This window comes from Hoplias malabaricus, chromosome 14 (assembly GCF_029633855.1).
Source record: "Hoplias malabaricus isolate fHopMal1 chromosome 14, fHopMal1.hap1, whole genome shotgun sequence".
Classification (NCBI taxonomy): Eukaryota; Metazoa; Chordata; class Actinopteri; order Characiformes; family Erythrinidae; genus Hoplias; species Hoplias malabaricus.
This window is the reverse complement of record NC_089813.1, coordinates 13,584,979-13,602,661: the sequence shown is the minus strand read 5'-3', so window position 1 is coordinate 13,602,661 and position 17,683 is coordinate 13,584,979. Positions and strand designations below refer to the sequence as shown.

At 39.9% G+C, this 17,683-nt stretch overlaps 1 protein-coding gene across 1 annotated transcript; it reads right to left on the bottom strand.

The window, feature by feature from the left end:
- Positions 1-2,016: 2,016 nt before the first annotated feature.
- Positions 2,017-17,448, bottom strand: LOC136666286 (leukocyte immunoglobulin-like receptor subfamily A member 3). Its single transcript, XM_066644385.1, has 11 exons — positions 17,326-17,448; positions 13,012-13,135; positions 10,614-10,733; positions 9,515-9,781; positions 6,187-6,456; positions 4,174-4,452; positions 3,721-4,059; positions 3,195-3,461; positions 2,777-3,025; positions 2,567-2,683; positions 2,017-2,446 (listed from the first exon to the last, which is right to left on the bottom strand). The coding sequence occupies exons 1-11, from the start codon at positions 17,446-17,448 to the stop codon at positions 2,388-2,390; spliced, it is 2,214 nt and encodes a 737-aa protein (XP_066500482.1). The 3' UTR covers positions 2,017-2,387.
- Positions 17,449-17,683: the final 235 nt, after the last annotated feature.

Below are 17,683 nucleotides of genomic sequence, written 5' to 3'. Positions count from 1 at the left end.
CAGAAGGGGACTGAAGGACAGGGAACAAACCGGTGAGGAGACAGTGGTGATGCTTGGGCCTGTGGAAAGAAGTATCACTGGCAGGAAAAGCAATGCTGCACCTCGAGAACGCAGAGAAAGGAGCTGTTGGAGAGACAGCAGCTGAGAAGGCGCCAGCAGGAAGAGGGTTGTTTGCTGTTGATGGAGCCCTTGCAACGGCACGGAGCACTTACATTCAGAACACAACTGCCCAAAATTTATCATCAAAATGTATAATGTCATTTAGATAATTGCTGAGATGAATCCCTCATCTTCAAAGACATAAAACTGTGTGTAAAACATCAAATAAAAGTCTCACGAGTTATAAAGAGGCCAGAGAGCACAGAGGGATTAAAACGTAAGTGTGAAATGTTTCATGAGATATTCTGGTCTGATACTTACTCTAGTCTAATGAAGTCACATACTTTCCATTCTTTATTTAAATATGAGCTGCTTATTTGTGACCCGTGGCAATGACAGTATAAAGTGTGTCACAAGTTAAGAGATAAGATTAAGGTTAAACTGGGGGTATTTTTTATAGCTATCAGAGGTATTGGTGAAGATATTTTGAAACAGTAGTTACAAATTACAGAGCTACACTACGAGCTACTGAGGAAAAGTTGATGACACTGCAGCTACTTAGTGATATGAAATCTTGTATTTACCTGTGAAGGGTAATTTTATACAATGTTTTTTCAGTATTATTTCAGAGAAAAAACGTTGAGTTACAAAGATAAAGCGCAATGTGGAGAATTCTCAGCAGCTGCTCCATGATCCAAAAACTAGTTAAAAAGTGTTTATGTAGTTATTTGATTTGTCTGAATACTTTGTACTTTAACACTTTTAAACTATTTTGTTTCTGGATGTAAGTAACTCCTTTGTTGTGTACAATTATGAGTACATAGTAAAACCCCAGTAATCATTTTATCAAAGTAGAAGCGCAGTTCTGACCGTCCTGAATCACATAAACACTACGTCACTAACGGACTTATCACTCACTACCTTATTTACACAGGACCCGCCCATTTCAATAAAACATGCCTTCATTTATGCAGATCTTTCCATAGTGAGCCAATAACAGAAGAGCATTCTGCAGTTCCGGAGTCAATTATTGTCCTCGTGGGCGGAGTTTGGGGTCATGCAGTGAGTGCACAGCCCCCTCTACTGGTCAGAGCTTATACAGATTTATAGTGAGACGAATAAATGTGAAATGAGTAACATTTGAAATTGAAATATGAAATTAATCATTGATAAATTCATAAATGTAAGTTTAATGCAGATACAACAAAGATTTAATTTGGATGCTCTCGTTTTACTAATGGACTTTAGTGAATATCAGCCAGTGTTTGTGAAGGCAGAAACCTACATCAAAAAAAAAAAAAAAAGAAAAAAAAAAGGCACTATTTTTGACCTCATTCTACAAACGTTCTCCTTTCAGCAGCAGCAGGTTTTACTCTAGACCTCATTCTGTTGGTTGAAGGAGACGGTTGTGTTTTGTTGTGAATCTCTAGGATCTCAGATGTTAAAGCAGTGATGTCACTTCTACTAAAATAGAAATAAATAGAACAAAATTTTAAAAAACCTAAAAAGAACTAAAATCCTCTAAAATCCACAGAGCACATGATGCTGAAATACTCTTACAGGTCCTGAACAGCTGTGACAAAAATCAGGATCTAAATCACATTATTCACCACAGCTTGGTCGTTCAGAATAAACACAACCCACACCATTAATTATTGACAGCAATCATTGATCTTTATTTGAACACTGACGATCACAAACCAGATACAAAACACAATCACACTATAATCATATTTATTCTATTACTGAAGAAAATACAGCTAATACTGCTGAAATATCATAAAATATTACACAAATGCTATTAATCTAAAAGTGAGCCTTTTATTCATATTTAAACATTTTTATTATTAATAGATTAAAATAAAATTAATGCTAATATTTTAAATATTAGTTACATAAGAAAGTAAAAAGTAAGACAAAAGTATTCAGCATGTCTTCTCAGTGTACAGGTTACGATGTATCAAGAATACAAATGTGATTAGAAATGTTGTCTTTTCAATAATATATTAAACATAAAAAGCCTTGGTGAAAATTTTTAAGGAGGGTTTAAAAAAGCAATCAGTCATTTGTACGCCACAAAATAACCTAATATTTATGATTTTTTTTCTCGAATAAAGCGAAAAGTCTCAGGAGTTGAATCACCTGCTTTTAATCCAACTGCACTCACTAACAGCAGAAATGAAGCTGGACACTGAACTGCTGTTTAAAGCCACTTTTCTGACCTTTCTGTTTGAGTGTCTCTAAATGAGCCGTTGTAGTACACATTATAATAACTCTGTATCAAACACTCAGTCAGATGCTCCAGCTTCTATCACTGCGTATGGTGTGTTCACCTCATCAGGTTTAACTGTGAAATACACGATAAACACAGCACATTAGTCTTTGATCAGATGTTCTGATTCAGTTAAAGGTTGATGAATGTCTGATTCACAGAAACTGAGAGACGACTGAAAGACTGAGTTCTTACCTCGAGCTCTGTAGCATTTCACCCCCAGCACAATGGAGGTTATCAAATAAGGAGTCGCTGCCATGAGACTACTGAGCACTCTGAGAACTGAGAATGGAGATTCTGAAACAGACACACCTGATACACACACACACACACACACATTAAAACCACTATAAAATAGGACAGAGATTATTGTTTAATGAAAATATAAATCAGAAAGCAGCAGACCTCTGACTGAGATCCAGCTCCGAGGAGACTCTCCTTTCTCTGGGTGTTTACAGTGGTAGAGACCTTCATCAGCCTTTGAGACTTTATGGATGGTCATCTCTCCTGTCGTCTGCTTCTGGAGAAGTACTCCATCTTTGTAGAAATCAGCTGGGAGGTGTGAGGACTTTGTCGAGCGATTTAAACAGCGGAGAGTCAGAGAATCTCCCTCAGACACAGAGTGGACAGGACTCTCCAGAATCACATCACCATCTGCAGGATAGAAACAGGAGTCAGTAAAAGTGTGCTGTGGTATTTAGTGTGACTGTATTTCGATTTTTATTACATTATGCTTGAAAAATTAAGCCCAATATTATCTTTCAAAACCTCAGTAGTCCTCTGTATTAAGCCTCTATTATTGATGAGAATGGTGGAGACTCACTGTGCACTGTGATGTTGACAGGATCACTTCTCTCTCCAGATTCAGACTGACACCAGTAAACTCCAGTGTCTGATGTGGAGAGGGAGCTGATGTTGCAGGTAAACCCTGGAACTGAAGAACAGTTGGACACCTTCTCACTGTGTGTGTATCGTCTCACTCTCCATCCAGCAGAGTCTCTGTGTCCCTCACAGCTCAGTGAGAGAGAGTCAGTGCTGAAGTGTTGAGTTCTGCTGGGACTGATGATCAGAGACACTGGAGGAGAGTTACCTGAAAATACACAGAAGACGGATGTGTATCACGTTGCTGAATACTAACATAATGCTTGAGAAACACACTGTCCACAGAAAGAACTGGTTTAATGAATAAAACACACTGAGGAGGAAGATACACTTGTGTTTAAATGATATTTCACACTTCCAGTGCCTACGTCTCCTTCAGATTCAAACACAGATCAAATATTTTGACTTTGTACTAATAAATGTGGACTGTTCTGACTGTATATTCTTCACCGGCTCTAGTTCCTCACCAGTGATCCATAGCGGCTGTGGACTGCTGTACTGTGTGTGAAAGGCTGGTTCTCCTCTCTCTGCTCCACACACATAAACTCCTGTGTGATACAGAGCAGCAGGACTGAGAGTGTAGGAGCCTCCAGCTCCTCTTCTGCTGTCTGACAGGAGCTCTACAGAATACACCACTTTACCATGAACATCTGTAATCTGGGTTAAACCTTGTTTGTAGGGAACAGCTCTGTACCAGCTGAACATCCAGCCTTTAGAGGAGATATTAACCTCACAGCTCAGAGTCACTGAGTCTCCTTCAGTCAGCCAGCTCTGTGGAGACACACTCAATACTGCCTGGGCTTCACCTGACACAGACGACATGGAGAATAGAACAGACACAAACACGTTTATACAGAGGGAGAAGATTATTACATACAGTATAATTAACAAGAAAATACACCTCAAACCCACAGACTCACCAGACACAGTCAGTGTAACAGCATCACTCATCTCTGACTTCTGAGAGTCACTTTTCCTCTCCCCTCTGCAGGTGTATTTACCGCTGTTAGACTCTGTAACAGAGCGGACTGTAATCTCCTGTGATCTACTGAACTGCTTTAGTTCATTATTATCTTTAAACCAGATGTAATTCCACTCAGTGTCTCCTCCTGTCTCTATGTCACATCTCAGAGTGACATTCTCTCCTTTAAATACATGTACATCAGGCTTTATACTGGACACCACAGCTGTAGGACTATCTGTAAAAATACAAATGATTAAATAACAGTTCATGAGACTCTTAATAAATGAGAGTTTGTTGTGAGATTATATTAATAATTTACCTTTTTATAATTATTCATTCATTCATTTATTGTCTGTAACTGCTTATCCAGTTCAGGGTCAAAGTTGGTCCGGAGCCTACCCAGAACCACTGGGCGCCATGTGGGAGCACACCCTGGAGGGGGCGCCAGTCCATCGCAGGGCAACACACACTCACACATTCACTCACACATTTATACTTTTGGAAAGCTTTGAGGAGCCAATTCACCTAGTAACCTGTGTTTTTGGACTGTGGGAGGAAACCCGAGCAGACACAGGGAGAACACACCAAATTCCTCACAAACAATCACCCAGAGCAGTTAATATATATATTATTTAATCAGAATGGAAATGGTCACTAGTGAATCTGTTAAGAGTTAACATTAAAAAAGTTATATATCAGTTTAAAGATCATCCGTTATAATTTTGCCTCAGAGTTTCTAGGCTTGAATGAATAATTTTAGAAAATAACCTTTAACTGATATATTACCTTTAATCTGAATGTTCTTTAAACTTAAAACAATGAGCAGTTCAGCGGTGTCCAAACTCTTTTCAAACAGAGTCATATAAAAAGTCTTAAGGGCCAGTCTCTCTTTCCAAATGTATCATTCATGAGTTATTTATAACAGTGTGTTTATGAAAAACACAAATTTACAAAACAGTTTGTATTTATTAACTACTGAATTTTATTTTAGAGCATTAACTGCTGCAGGAGATCAAAAGAGTGTAAAATCCAACATTTTACTGCAGATACTTCCTTCTCTCTTGAAATCGCCGGTTCTCACGGTCTACTTTGAGGTTTCTTTTGCTGCAGCAATCACCAAATGTCGTTCTGTGAATTACTTTGTTGGTCCAGAGAAATAAACGGTGTTTATGTTTAGATTAGTTCATTAACACAGTGGTGCAGTGTCCTGTACATTAGCGCTCTACTGCCACCGTCAGGCGAAAGGAAAAACTGCCAGGTGCCAGAGGACCACTAATGATGTATTCTTTAAAGTAAAGCCGCGGGCAAATTAAAGTCTTACAACTGGCCGCATTTGTACAGCACTGACACAGCTCTTTTACAAAAAACATTCTCCAAAACAGCAACCAGTGAAAGGTGTTTTATGAAACAAACACTGGCCTCATGCAAAAAACACTATTCTCCACCTTTACACTGAGGAGAGAAACTGTAGATTTATTTATTCATTTTTCACCTCATTATGTAATAAATATATTTATGACGGGCCTCAGAGCTGTTTAGGTTTATGTTGTTTATAAAACTGGAGCCTCATGTTGGATTCATTTTTAAGGAAACAGCTAGATTTATTAGAAGTCTGACAAACACAAATAAAATGTACTCACACATTTAAATTAATAAAATAAGAGCTGCTGCATTCAGTTTTCTTAGTCGAGACACAGTCTAATTTAATCTTCATTGTTTGTTCACATCTCTAGTTTCATTAAAAGCACAGTTCTTAATGTAATATTCTTTCAGGTAATGTTCATAAAAATACACCACCCCACCCCCTGATAAAACTCACAGATAAATATGTGACGCTGTGGAAGGAAGATGTGTTATGAATTCTGAATAATGTTGACTATTTGTGTGTGTAGTGATGTAAATATAAATCATTACATGTTCAGTCCTAATAGCAATAAATATCATCACTTAGTGAAAGTCTCTTACTCACCAGTGACGTTTACCCAGAGTGCATCACTGTAGTGTGTGTAGTAGACTGGGTGTCCTCTGCCAGCTCTGCACCTGTACTGACCTCCATTAGAGTCACTAACTGAGCTGATGTTGTAGATGGAGGAGCTGGAGTTGATCTCAGGACTCTGTGTGTCTCTGGACCAGTAGAAGGTCCATCCAGCAGACTGACCCAGTGTACAGTACAGAGTCACTGGGTTTCCTCTCAGTACAGATCCACTACGGCTTGAAGTGAGTGTAGGTCGAGGTATTTCTTTAAAAAAAAAAAAGTCCATTAATTAAAAAAAGTCCATTAATGGAATTTGTTTATTGGAAATCTCTTTTGTTTTTTTTTAAGCTTAAAGAGTTTTAATATTTTACTGAAGCAAAGACAGTGAAAGTACAGTGAATTTTGATTTTACACCAAAAAACAGTGTCCGATTTTAAGTCACTGAAGCTATAGAGATAAATCCGTTTATACAGCGGAGCTAAAGACACAATGTTAATACATTAATAGTCATTAGTAATCCGTTATAACACATAGATAAAAAGGCCAATAGTGACCTACTGTTTGCCAAATAGTCAACCCACATCCATCTACATGTTAAACCTCGGATCTTGCCAAATACTGACCTTATATTGTCTTCCCCAGCAGTCAGCATTGAGCCTATTGGGGCAGTGTAATGTCAGTTATCCGCCGCTTGGGGCAGGTGCTCACAGCAGCTCTCGATGTTTGTATCAGTGGGTAACGGAGGCGTTGAACAGTTAAACAGTGTTTTATGGCTCTAATGATGTAAATATCAGCCGCATAGTTCTTTCAGTTTGTTTGTTTTATTCAGCTCAGAGTTTTCTTCTATTTTATCTTCATGTGTACAGAATTCTCTTTGTGTTTCTCTCCATTTTGTCTCTGGATTCTGCTTTGGAGTAATTCTCGGGTTGTGTCTCGGCTCGTTTTTCTTGTTGACGCTTTGCCCTTTTGTATCTAAGTCCAAACTGCTCGAGTCTGTCTCTAATCTAATGCTTACATCCAACAAGCAGCTGAAACTGCTTTATTTACATGGATTTACCTGGAAATTGGAGGAACTCTGTTCCCGTTCCCTTACAGACATAATGAACTATGGTGTATTTTTTCAGTAAAACATAATAAATATAATAAATAATAAAAACATAATTAAATCTGTGAATCATTATGTAACTTACACATGAAAACTGCAGATTTTCAGTTACTGATCAATTCCTTACCAGTGGTAAACAGGTCAGAGACTGAGAACCACTGTCCAGCAGCTAGAATCATCTACACACATTAGACGTGTTGCCTGCCTGTAGTTAATAATATTAGGTGCTGCAGCTTATTCAAAATACAGCAGCTAGAACCGAGCACATCTCCCCGATCCTCAGGTCACTGCACTGACTCCTGATTAAACACAGGATTGATTTTAAACTGCTATTAATTGTTTATAAATCAGTAAACTGTCTCAGAACTAAATATATTTCAGATCTGCTTGAAGTGTATGAACCCAGTAGGGCCCTCAGATCACTCTGGACTGGTCAGTTAGTAGTGCCCCGGGTCAGAACCACACAGGGGGGGCAGGTTTCAGTCACTATGCTGTCTGCACCTGGAACAGACTCCTGGAAGACATCAGATTTGACCCAAATATTTCAATCTTCAGATCTACACTAAAGACCTTCCTGTGTCTTTGATGAACACTGCACTCAGTGTCACACTACAGTCTGCATTTATTCCTTTACATCTCTGATTTATTCTATTTCTGTTATTTTCTTATCGACTGTTTATAACACTTTCTTTATTTTTCTCTTTTATTAATTGTAACTCTCTCAAAAGCCCTTCTGAGGTGTTAGATCTTCAGTTTAACCATGTATTTTCTGTTATTGTTTTGTGTGCATTTTATGATTTAATTCTTATTTTACTTTTAAAAAGTTGTAATTATATTTTAAAATGTTAATTCTTCTACTGTAATATTTCTGTAGTGTTGTGTAAATCATTTTGAATTGTCATTGTGTATAAAAGGTCTTCTATAAACTTGTCTAATACAGATATTTTCAGGGATTAAAAATGTCTGAACACAGGGCAGTAATCTGAGAGGTCCGATGGTGGACCAGCAGTGGTTTGCAGTCAGTGCCAAACATTTTACGCCAGTGGACGGATATATGCTGCTGTCTGGGACAGAAGACCCTGAATATTGTTTTATTTAGTCACACAATGTCAGAACAAAGAGTGATCTGGGAAATGTTCTTTTCACAACTTAATATTAGACACAATTAGAAACAATCTGTTTCAGTTCACAACAAAAACGCAGCAGAGAGAAAGGTGCTTAGAAGAAGATATGCACTTCCCATCCGGCCCACGAGTGATCTCCCTCACCACAATATTGACTGGAGCTCCATCAGTGGGTTGACCCTCAGCAGCCCCCTTCAATCCCCCCTCTCTCTCCCACAGAGCTCTGTGTCCAGCGTTGTGTGAATCCTCTGCACATTTCTGAGCGGGTTTCTCCTGCAGTTTTTAAATCTCTTTTTCTGTTTCTGATCGTGGCTCCTTTATTCTCGCTGGGATTTGTGGATCGCGGCTTGTACTTGTTTACCTCGTGTTTTTGTCTTTTTTGGACTCTGTGCTCTGCCCCTGACACTGGTTGTTGATCTGTCTCTGGAAACTGTCCTCCTTGTGATTTCTCTGACATTGATCTGGACTTTGATTCTAAGGTTGTTTCTCTCTGTTGTATTTGTGAATAAAACCTGCAAATGGATCCAGTTCACTCTGTAGACCCTTCATTACAGGGTTATTTACCTGATAAACACACACCCATCACTGGTATATGATGATATTTGTTCCTTTTACTTTTTAAAAATAAATAAATGTGCTCATTCTGTGCTGTTTGAAAGACACAAATGGACTCTGTTTGTTTCCTGAATTTGGAAAATGCTACCGCTCCAGTTTGTGGACGAGATATTTACACTCTCCAACAACCTGAACATTTCTTATTTTTCTCTTCCAGTTTGTGGCGGTGGATAAACTCAGACTAAGCTTTACTTCAGTGATCAGTGAAGGTTTTGCTCATGAAGCAGCTGATATGAGACGAGCTGTGGTGCTGTGAAAAAGCCAGTCGTGTGAATGAAGAATCTGAGTCAAATGATTAAATATTTAAATAATGAAAACCATAACTTGTAAAAATGTGCTGGACCTGATAAACCACCCACACTGTCTCCATCAGAGAAACAACACTTAAAGCTTTCATCTACGCTCCTGAAAACATCCATTCCTCTGCTGTGAGCTATATTTCTAATGCAGTATAATGTAATAAAGGTGTTACACTCACCTGATACACTCAGTCTAACAGAGCTACTGGTCTCTGTGTATATTTGGCCTGAAGATCGTGCTCCTTCACAGGTATAAACACCTGCACGAGACCCATCAACAGAATCGATTTCATATTCCTTCTGCTGAGAATTTTGGACTTCAGCATTATTCTTGTACCACACATATTTCCCATCAACTCCACTGTTTATTTCACATGTCAGAGTGACTCTCTCTTTGATGAAAACACGTGCAGCTGGCTGGACCTTCACTGTAGGCCTTGGTCTCACTGTCACAAAATGAAAAGTCAAAGTGAAATGATTATTGTAACAGAATAAAACCTTGTATCTCCTTTTATTAAACATTTTTGACTGAATATGGGAATAACAACTGTCTTCTTTCTTCATGACAAACAAATAAAAAACATGGTCAAACATCCTAAAATATAAACAAAACTTTATCAATCCCCTGTAAAGTAATGGATTTGAAAAGAAATGTTTTCTTCTGAGAGCAATCCTTCTGACATTTTTAATTTATTTAATGTCTGTAACTCTTTATCCAGCTCAGGGTCGAGGTGGGTCCAGAACCAACCAGGAATCACTGGGCACAAGGTAGGAACACACTCTGGAGGGGGCACTAGTCCATCAGAGGGCACCACACACACGTATGGATACTTTTGAGTCACCAATCAACCTACCAACGTGTGTTTTAGGAGTGTGGGAGGAAACCAGAGCACCAGGAGGAAAGCCACATAGACACAGGGAGAACACATCTCCTCCACAACTCCTCACAGACAGTTACCTGGAATGGGGCTCGAACCCACAACCTCAGGACCCTGGAGCTATGTGACAGTGACACTACCTGCTGCACCACCCTGCCGTCCAATGACATACATGAAATATTAATAAACATCTATAATCATAATTCTGAACTCATTTGTAAAAACTGAAACAGAAGTCATCACATAACTCTGACTGTAATTGAATGGTATCACTGTAGAACACAGAATAATAATCTCCCTGAGCGCTGCACACTGGAACTCTGTTCCTCCTGGAGTACACACTGCTGCACTGACTGTGTTGTTGTGTCTTTCTTCAGGAATCAGAGGAGGGTGTAAATACTGAGAGTCTTTCCTCCAGAAAATCTCCATCCAGTCGACTGTGGCAGCTCACAGCTCATAGTAACTGTGTCTCCAGTAAAGACTGTGCTCTGAGACTCCACTCTCAGTCTGGGTTTTACTGCTGATATGAAATGATGAAGTCAGCACAGCGGCTTTTCTTTTCACAACTAAAGAAAGTTACACTGTGGTGTGTTGGAAAAGTAAGTTACTCATTTTCTCAGTTACAGCTACAACAATTAAATATGAATCTTCATCTGTTTATGATCAGCTCGTCTACAGAAGACCCTGAGTGGTGTTTTATTTAGTCACACAATGTCAGAACAAACACGAAGCTGGAGAATGTCATTTTACACCATTTATCATCTGACCCATTAGGTTTTATCTAGAAAAATGTACATAAAAATTGGAAAACAATCAAAATCAAACCAATCTGTTGCAGTACACCACAAAAATGCATTAAAAAAATAAAGAGAATTTTTTTTTGTTCTGGAGGCAGCTATGTCTTTGAGGCAGAACAGATGTAATTGATACCAGCCAAAAGACAGTGATGAACCTGATCAGCACACACTGGGTGGAGATTTACAAACACCATGCCGTCAACCTGTAAAACTCCACCTAGACCCCAGTGTGTGTGTCTGCTCTGACTGTCAGACATGTCTCTGGAAGAAATAAATGTACAATAAAATTTCATTTACTGTATGTTACTGTAGACTTAGTTCTCTTTCATAATTTGTTGGAAGTGCTGCCAAAAAAATGGTGTATGATGTAACTGACTCAGAGGAACCTGCAGAAAGTTATAATCCTCTGCTGCCTCTGAGGCAGATTCTGAAGAAGTAATTTCCTACGCATTTGAATTATGACTGCTGTCTGCGGAGGAGCTGTGGAGTGTTATACAATAATGTCCTGCTTCCTCTGAGGCAGAGGCTAAGACAAAGGGGAATAGCACATGATTGCTGCATCTAAGGAAGCAGAGCATTATTTTTTCCTTCTGCAGTTCCTCTGAGGCAGCAGTCATATCATAAATCTGAAGGAAAGCACTTTGGAATCTGCCTCAGAGGCAGCAAAGCTTTATAACATTCAGCAGCTTCTTCAGAGTCAGTTACATGTTCCTCCACTGAAGCAAAACCAAAATACTGAGCTTTTTGCAACACTTTTAACAAATTATAAACAGAACCAAGTGTACAGTAAAAAAGAAAGTTTATGGCATTTATTATTTCTTCCAAAGACGTGTCTCACAGTCAGAGCAAATAAACCATGAGGGACTAAGTGGAGCTTTACTGGTTTATGGCGTGGTATTTGAAAATCTCCACCCAGCGTTTGTGAACCAATCACATTCACCCCTTCCTTTTGTCTGGTTCCTAATTACATTCCTTCTGCCTCAAAGGCAGCGCTGCCTCCAGAACCAGTTTGTGTAGTGATTTTGCACACAAGCGAATATTGTCTCGTGCCCCATCAGCTGTTAATTCTCCCCTGTCTCCCGTTGACCCTCAGCAGCCCCCTTCAAACCCCCCTCTCTCTCCCACAGAGCTCTGTGCCCAGTGTTGTGTGAATTCTCTGCACATTTCTGAGCGGGTTTCTCCTGCAGTTTTTAAATCTCTTTTTCTGTTTCTGATCGTGGCTCCTTTATTCTCGCTGGGATTTTTGGATCGCGGTTTGTACTTGTTTACCTTGTGTTTTTGTCTTTTTTGGACTCTGTGCTCTGACCCTGACACTGGTTTTTGATCTGTCTCTGGAAACTGTCCTCCTTGTGATTTCTCTGACATTGATCTGGACTTTGATTCTAAGGTTGTTTCTCTCTGTTGTATTTGTGAATAAAACCTGCAAATGGATCCAGTTCACTCTGTAGACCCTTCATTACAGGGTTATTTACCTGATAAACACACACCCATCACTGGTATATGATGATATTTGTTCCTTTTACTTTTTAAAAATAAATAAATGTGCTCATTCTGTGCTGTTTGAAAGACACAAATGGACTCTGTTTGTTTCCTGAATTTGGAAAATGCTACCGCTCCAGTTTGTGGACGAGATATTTACACTCTCCAACAACCTGAACATTTCTTATTTTTCTCTTCCAGTTTGTGGCGGTGGATAAACTCAGACTAAGCTTTACTTCAGTGATCAGTGGAGGTTTTGCTCATGAAGCAGCTGATATGAGACGAGCTGTGGTTCTGTGAAAAAGCCAGTCGTGTGAATGAAGAATCTGAGTCAAACTATTAAATATTTAAATAATGAAAACCATAACTTGTAAAAATGTGCTGGACCTGATAAACCACCCACACTGTCTCCATCAGAGAAACAACACTTAAAGCTTTCATCTACGCTCCTGAAAACATCCATTCCTCTGCTGTGAGCTATATTTCTAATGCAATATAATGTAATAAAGGTGTCACACTCACCTGATACACTCAGTCTAACAGAGCTACTGGTCTCTGTGTATATTTGGCCTGAAGATCGTGGTCCTTCACAGGTATAAACACCTGCACGAGACCCATCAACAGAATCGATTTCATATTCCTTCTTCTGAGAATTTTGGACAGCAGCATTATTCTTGTACCACACATATTTCCCATCAACTCCACTGTTTATTTCACATGTCAGAGTGACTCTCTCTTTGATGAAAACACCTGCAGCTGGCTGGACCTTCACTGTAGGCCTTGGTCTCACTGTCACAAAATGAAAAGTCAAAGTGAAATGATTATTGTAACAGAATAAAACCTTGTATCTCCTTTTATTAAACATTTTTGACTGAATATGGGAATAACAACTGTCTTCTTTCTTCATGACAAACAAATAAAAAACATGGTCAAACATCCTAAAATATAAACAAAACTTTATCAATCCCCTGTAAAGTTATGGATTTGAAAAGAAATGTTTTCTTCTGAGAGCAATCCTTCTGACATTTTTAATTTATTTAATGTCTGTAACTCTTTATCCAGCTCAGGGTCGAGGTGGGTCCAGAACCAACCAGGAATCACTGGGCACAAGGTAGGAACACACCCTGGAGGGGGCACTAGTCCATCAGGGGGCACTACACACACGTATGGATACTTTTGAGTCACCAATCAACCTACCAACGTGTGTTTTAGGAGTGTGGGAGGAAACCCACATAGACACAGGGAGAACACATCTCCTCCACAACTCCTCACAGACAGTCACCTGGAATAGGGCTCGAACCCACAACCCCAGGACCCTGGAGCTATGTGACAGTGACACTACCTGCTGCACCACCCTGCCGTCCAATGACATACATGAAATATTACTAAACCTCTATAATCATAAATCTGAACTCATTTGTAAAAACTGAAACAGAAGTCATCCCATAACTCTGACTGTAATTGAATGGTATCACTGTAGAACACAGAATAATAATCTCCCTGAGCGCTGCACACTGGAACTCTGTTCCTCCTGGAGTACACACTGCTGCACTGACTGTGTTGTTGTGTCTATCTTCAGGAATCAGAGGAGGGTGTAAATACTGAGAGTCTTTCCTCCAGAAAATCTCCATCCAGTCGACTGTGGCAGCTCACAGCTCAGAGTAACTGTGTCTCCAGTAAAGACTGTGCTCTGAGACTCCACTCTCAGTCTGGGTTTTACTGCTGATATGAAATGATGAAGTCAGCACAGCGGCTTTTCTTTTCACAACTAAAGAAAGTTACACTGTGGTGTGTTGGAAAAGTAAGTTACTCATTTTCTCAGTTACAGCTACAACAATTAAATATGAATCTTCATCTGTTTATGATCAGCTCGTCTACAGAAGACCCTGAGTGGTGTTTTATTTAGTCACACAATGTCAGAACAAACACGAAGCTGGAAAATGTCATTTTACACCATTTATCATCTGACCCATTAGGTTTTATCTAGAAAAATGTACATAAAAATTGGAAAACAATCAAAATCAAACCAATCTGTTGCAGTACACCACAAAAATGCATTAAAAAAAAATAAAGAGAATTTTTTTTTGTTCTGGAGGCAGCGCTGTCTTTGAGGCAGAACAGATGTAATTGATACCAGCCAAAAGACAGTGATGAACCTGATCAGCACACACTGGGTGGAGATTTACAAACACCATGCCGTCAACCTGTAAAACTCCACCTAGACCCCGTGTGTGTGTCTGCTCTGACTGTCAGACATGTCTCTGGAAGAAATAAATGTACAATAAAATTTCATTTACTGTATGTTACTGTAGACTTAGTTCTCTTTCATAATTTGTTGGAAGTGCTGCCAAAAAAATGGTGTATGACGTAACTGACTCAGAGGAACCTGCAGAAAGTTATAATCCTCTGCTGCCTCTGAGGCAGATTCTGAAGAAGTAATTTCCTAAGCATTTGAATTATGACTGCTGTCTGCGGAGGAGCTGTGGAGTGTTATACAATAATGTCCTGCTTCCTCTGAGGCAGAGGCTAAGACAAAGGGGAATAGCACATGATTGCTGCATCTAAGGAAGCAGAGCATTATTTTGTCCTTCTGCAGTTCCTCTGAGGCAGCAGTCATATCATAAATCTGAAGGAAAGCACTTTGGAATCTGCCTCAGAGGCAGCAAAGCTTTATAACATTCAGCAGCTTCTTCAGAGTCAGTTACATGTTCCTCCACTGAAGCAAAACCAAAATACTGAGCTTTTTGCAACACTTTTAACAAATTATAAACAGAACCAAGTGTACAGTAAAAAAGAAAGTTTATGGCATTTATTATTTCTTCCAAAGACGTGTCTCACAGTCAGAGCAAATAAACCATGAGGGACTAAGTGGAGCTTTACTGGTTTATGGCGTGGTATTTGAAAATCTCCACCCAGCGTTTGTGAACCAATCACATTCACCCCTTCCTTTTGTCTGGTTCCTAATTACATTCCTTCTGCCTCAAAGGCAGCGCTGCCTCCAGAACCAGTTTGTGTAGTGATTTTGCACACAAGCGAATATTGTCTCGTGCCCCATCAGCTGTTAATTCTCCCCTGTCTCCCGTTGACCCTCAGCAGCCCCCTTCAAACCCCCCTCTCTCTCCCACAGAGCTCTGTGCCCAGCGTTGTGTGAATTCTCTGCACATTTCTGAGCGGGTTTCTCCTGCAGTTTTTAAATCTCTTTTTCTGTTTCTGATCGTGGCTCCTTTATTCTCGCTGGGATTTTTGGATCGCGGTTTGTACTTGTTTACCTCGTGTTTTTGTCTTTTTTGGACTCTGTGCTCTGCTCCTGACACTGGTTTTTGATCTGTCTCTGGAAACTGTCCTCCTTGTGATTTCTCTGACATTGATCTGGACTTTGATTCTAAGGTTGTTTCTCTCTGTTGTATTTGTGAATAAAACCTGCAAATGGATCCAGTTCACTCTGTAGACCCTTCATTACAGGGTTATTTATCTGATAATATATATATATATATATGTGTGTGTGTGTGTGTGTGTATGGAAAGTGTCCTCTCTCTTAAATGAGTTTGAGATAGGTGCTATATGAACTAACCCTATTATTATTATTATTATTCATTCAGGGTCGCGGTGGGTGCAGAGCCTACCTGGAATCATTGGGTACAAGGCAGGAATACACCCTGGAGGGGGCGCCAGTCCTTAACAGGGCAACACACTCACACCTATGGACACTTCGGAGTCGCCAATCCACCTACCAACGTGTGTTTTTGGACTGTGGGAGGAAACCAGAGCACGCGGAGGAAACACACGCGGACACGGGGAGAACACACCAACAGACAGTCACCCGGAGCGGGTATCGAACCCACAACCTCCCGGTCCCTGGAGCTGTGTGACTGCGACACTACCTGCTGCACCACCGTGCCACCCATTATTATTATTATTATTATTATTATTATTATTATTATTATTTGTTATATTCCCATTTTTAAACAAATAAATGGACTCATACACTTCTGACACAAACACACAACTGGAGTCTTTTGTTCTATATTTGTTTTTTAAATTATTAACTGCTACTGTTCCAGTTTGTGAACGAGATATTTTCACTCTCCAACAACCTGAACATTTCCTCTTATTTGTATCTTCCACTTTGTGGCGGTGGAAAAACTCAGACCAAGCTTTACTTCAGTGGATCAGTGGATTTTTTGTTCCTGAAGCAGTTGGTTTGAGATTAGAATGTGATGAGAGTGTGCTGTGAAAAAGTCAGTCAAGTTCTTAAAGAAGGGGAGAGTCCAACATTGAAATATTTAAATAATGAAAAACCAATCTTCTAAGAATGTTCTGGATCTGAGAAACCACAACAGCTGTCCCCATAAAGGTGTCACACTCACCTGATACACTCAGTGTAACAGAATCACTGGTGTGTGTGTGTGTGTGTGTGTATTTGGTGTTCAAATCTTCCACCATCATCTCAGTACCCAAGAAATCAGCCTTAACATAGTTGAATGACTGTCGTCCAGTGGCTCTGACGCCTGTGATTATGAAATGCTTCGAGAGGCTCGGGCTTTCACACATCAGAACTGTCACCGCACCTGACTTTGATAAACATCAGTTTACATATAGATCAAATCACTCCATAGAGGAGGCCATCACAACTACATAGATCACTACTACACTCCACATCGCACTGACAAATCTGGAGGAACCTGACACTTATGTGGGATGTAAACCCTATGCTTTTCACACTTTTCACAGATGACTACACCCCATTCACAACTCCTATACAGAGGTGGAACCCCTGAAGTTCCTCAGAGTCTACACAGGTCTGAACACCTGACATAGTCCTCTAACACCTCTCACCTGGTTAAGAACGCCCAGCAAAGACTCTTCTTCTTCAGGAAGCTGAAAAAGACCCAACTGCATCAGGAGCTGTTGGTGAATGTCTAGAAGCACCAAAGACAGCATCCTGACCCAGTGCACCATGGTATGGTCTGTGAGCTGCACCATAAAGATCTGCACTGTGTGGTGAAAGCAGATCAGTGCATAACTGGAACAGAGCTTTCAGACTTGGACCTGTGTATGTTAGCCAACCGAAGAAGAAAGCTAGCAGCAGCATCAAACAACCACACACACTCCGCTCACACACTGTTCCAACCACTACCTTCAGGTAAACGGTTTACAGACAATAAGATCTCACACAAACAGACTGAGGAACAGC

What these genes read in the sequence shown, in the direction of transcription:
- LOC136666286 (XM_066644385.1), bottom strand. Translation starts at nt 17,448, where the DNA reads ATGGTGCACTGGGTCAGGATGCTGTCTTTGGTGCTTCTAGACATTCAC. An exon ending in TGCTGGGCGTTCTTAACCAG is followed by an intron (nt 13,136 to 17,325) that starts GTGAGAGGTGTT and finishes CAAAATTCTCAG; the next exon opens with AAGAAGGAATATGAAATCGA. An exon ending in GAGCTGGATCTCAGTCAGAG is followed by an intron (nt 2,684 to 2,776) that starts GTCTGCTGCTTT and finishes TGTGTGTATCAG; the next exon opens with GTGTGTCTGTTTCAGAATCT.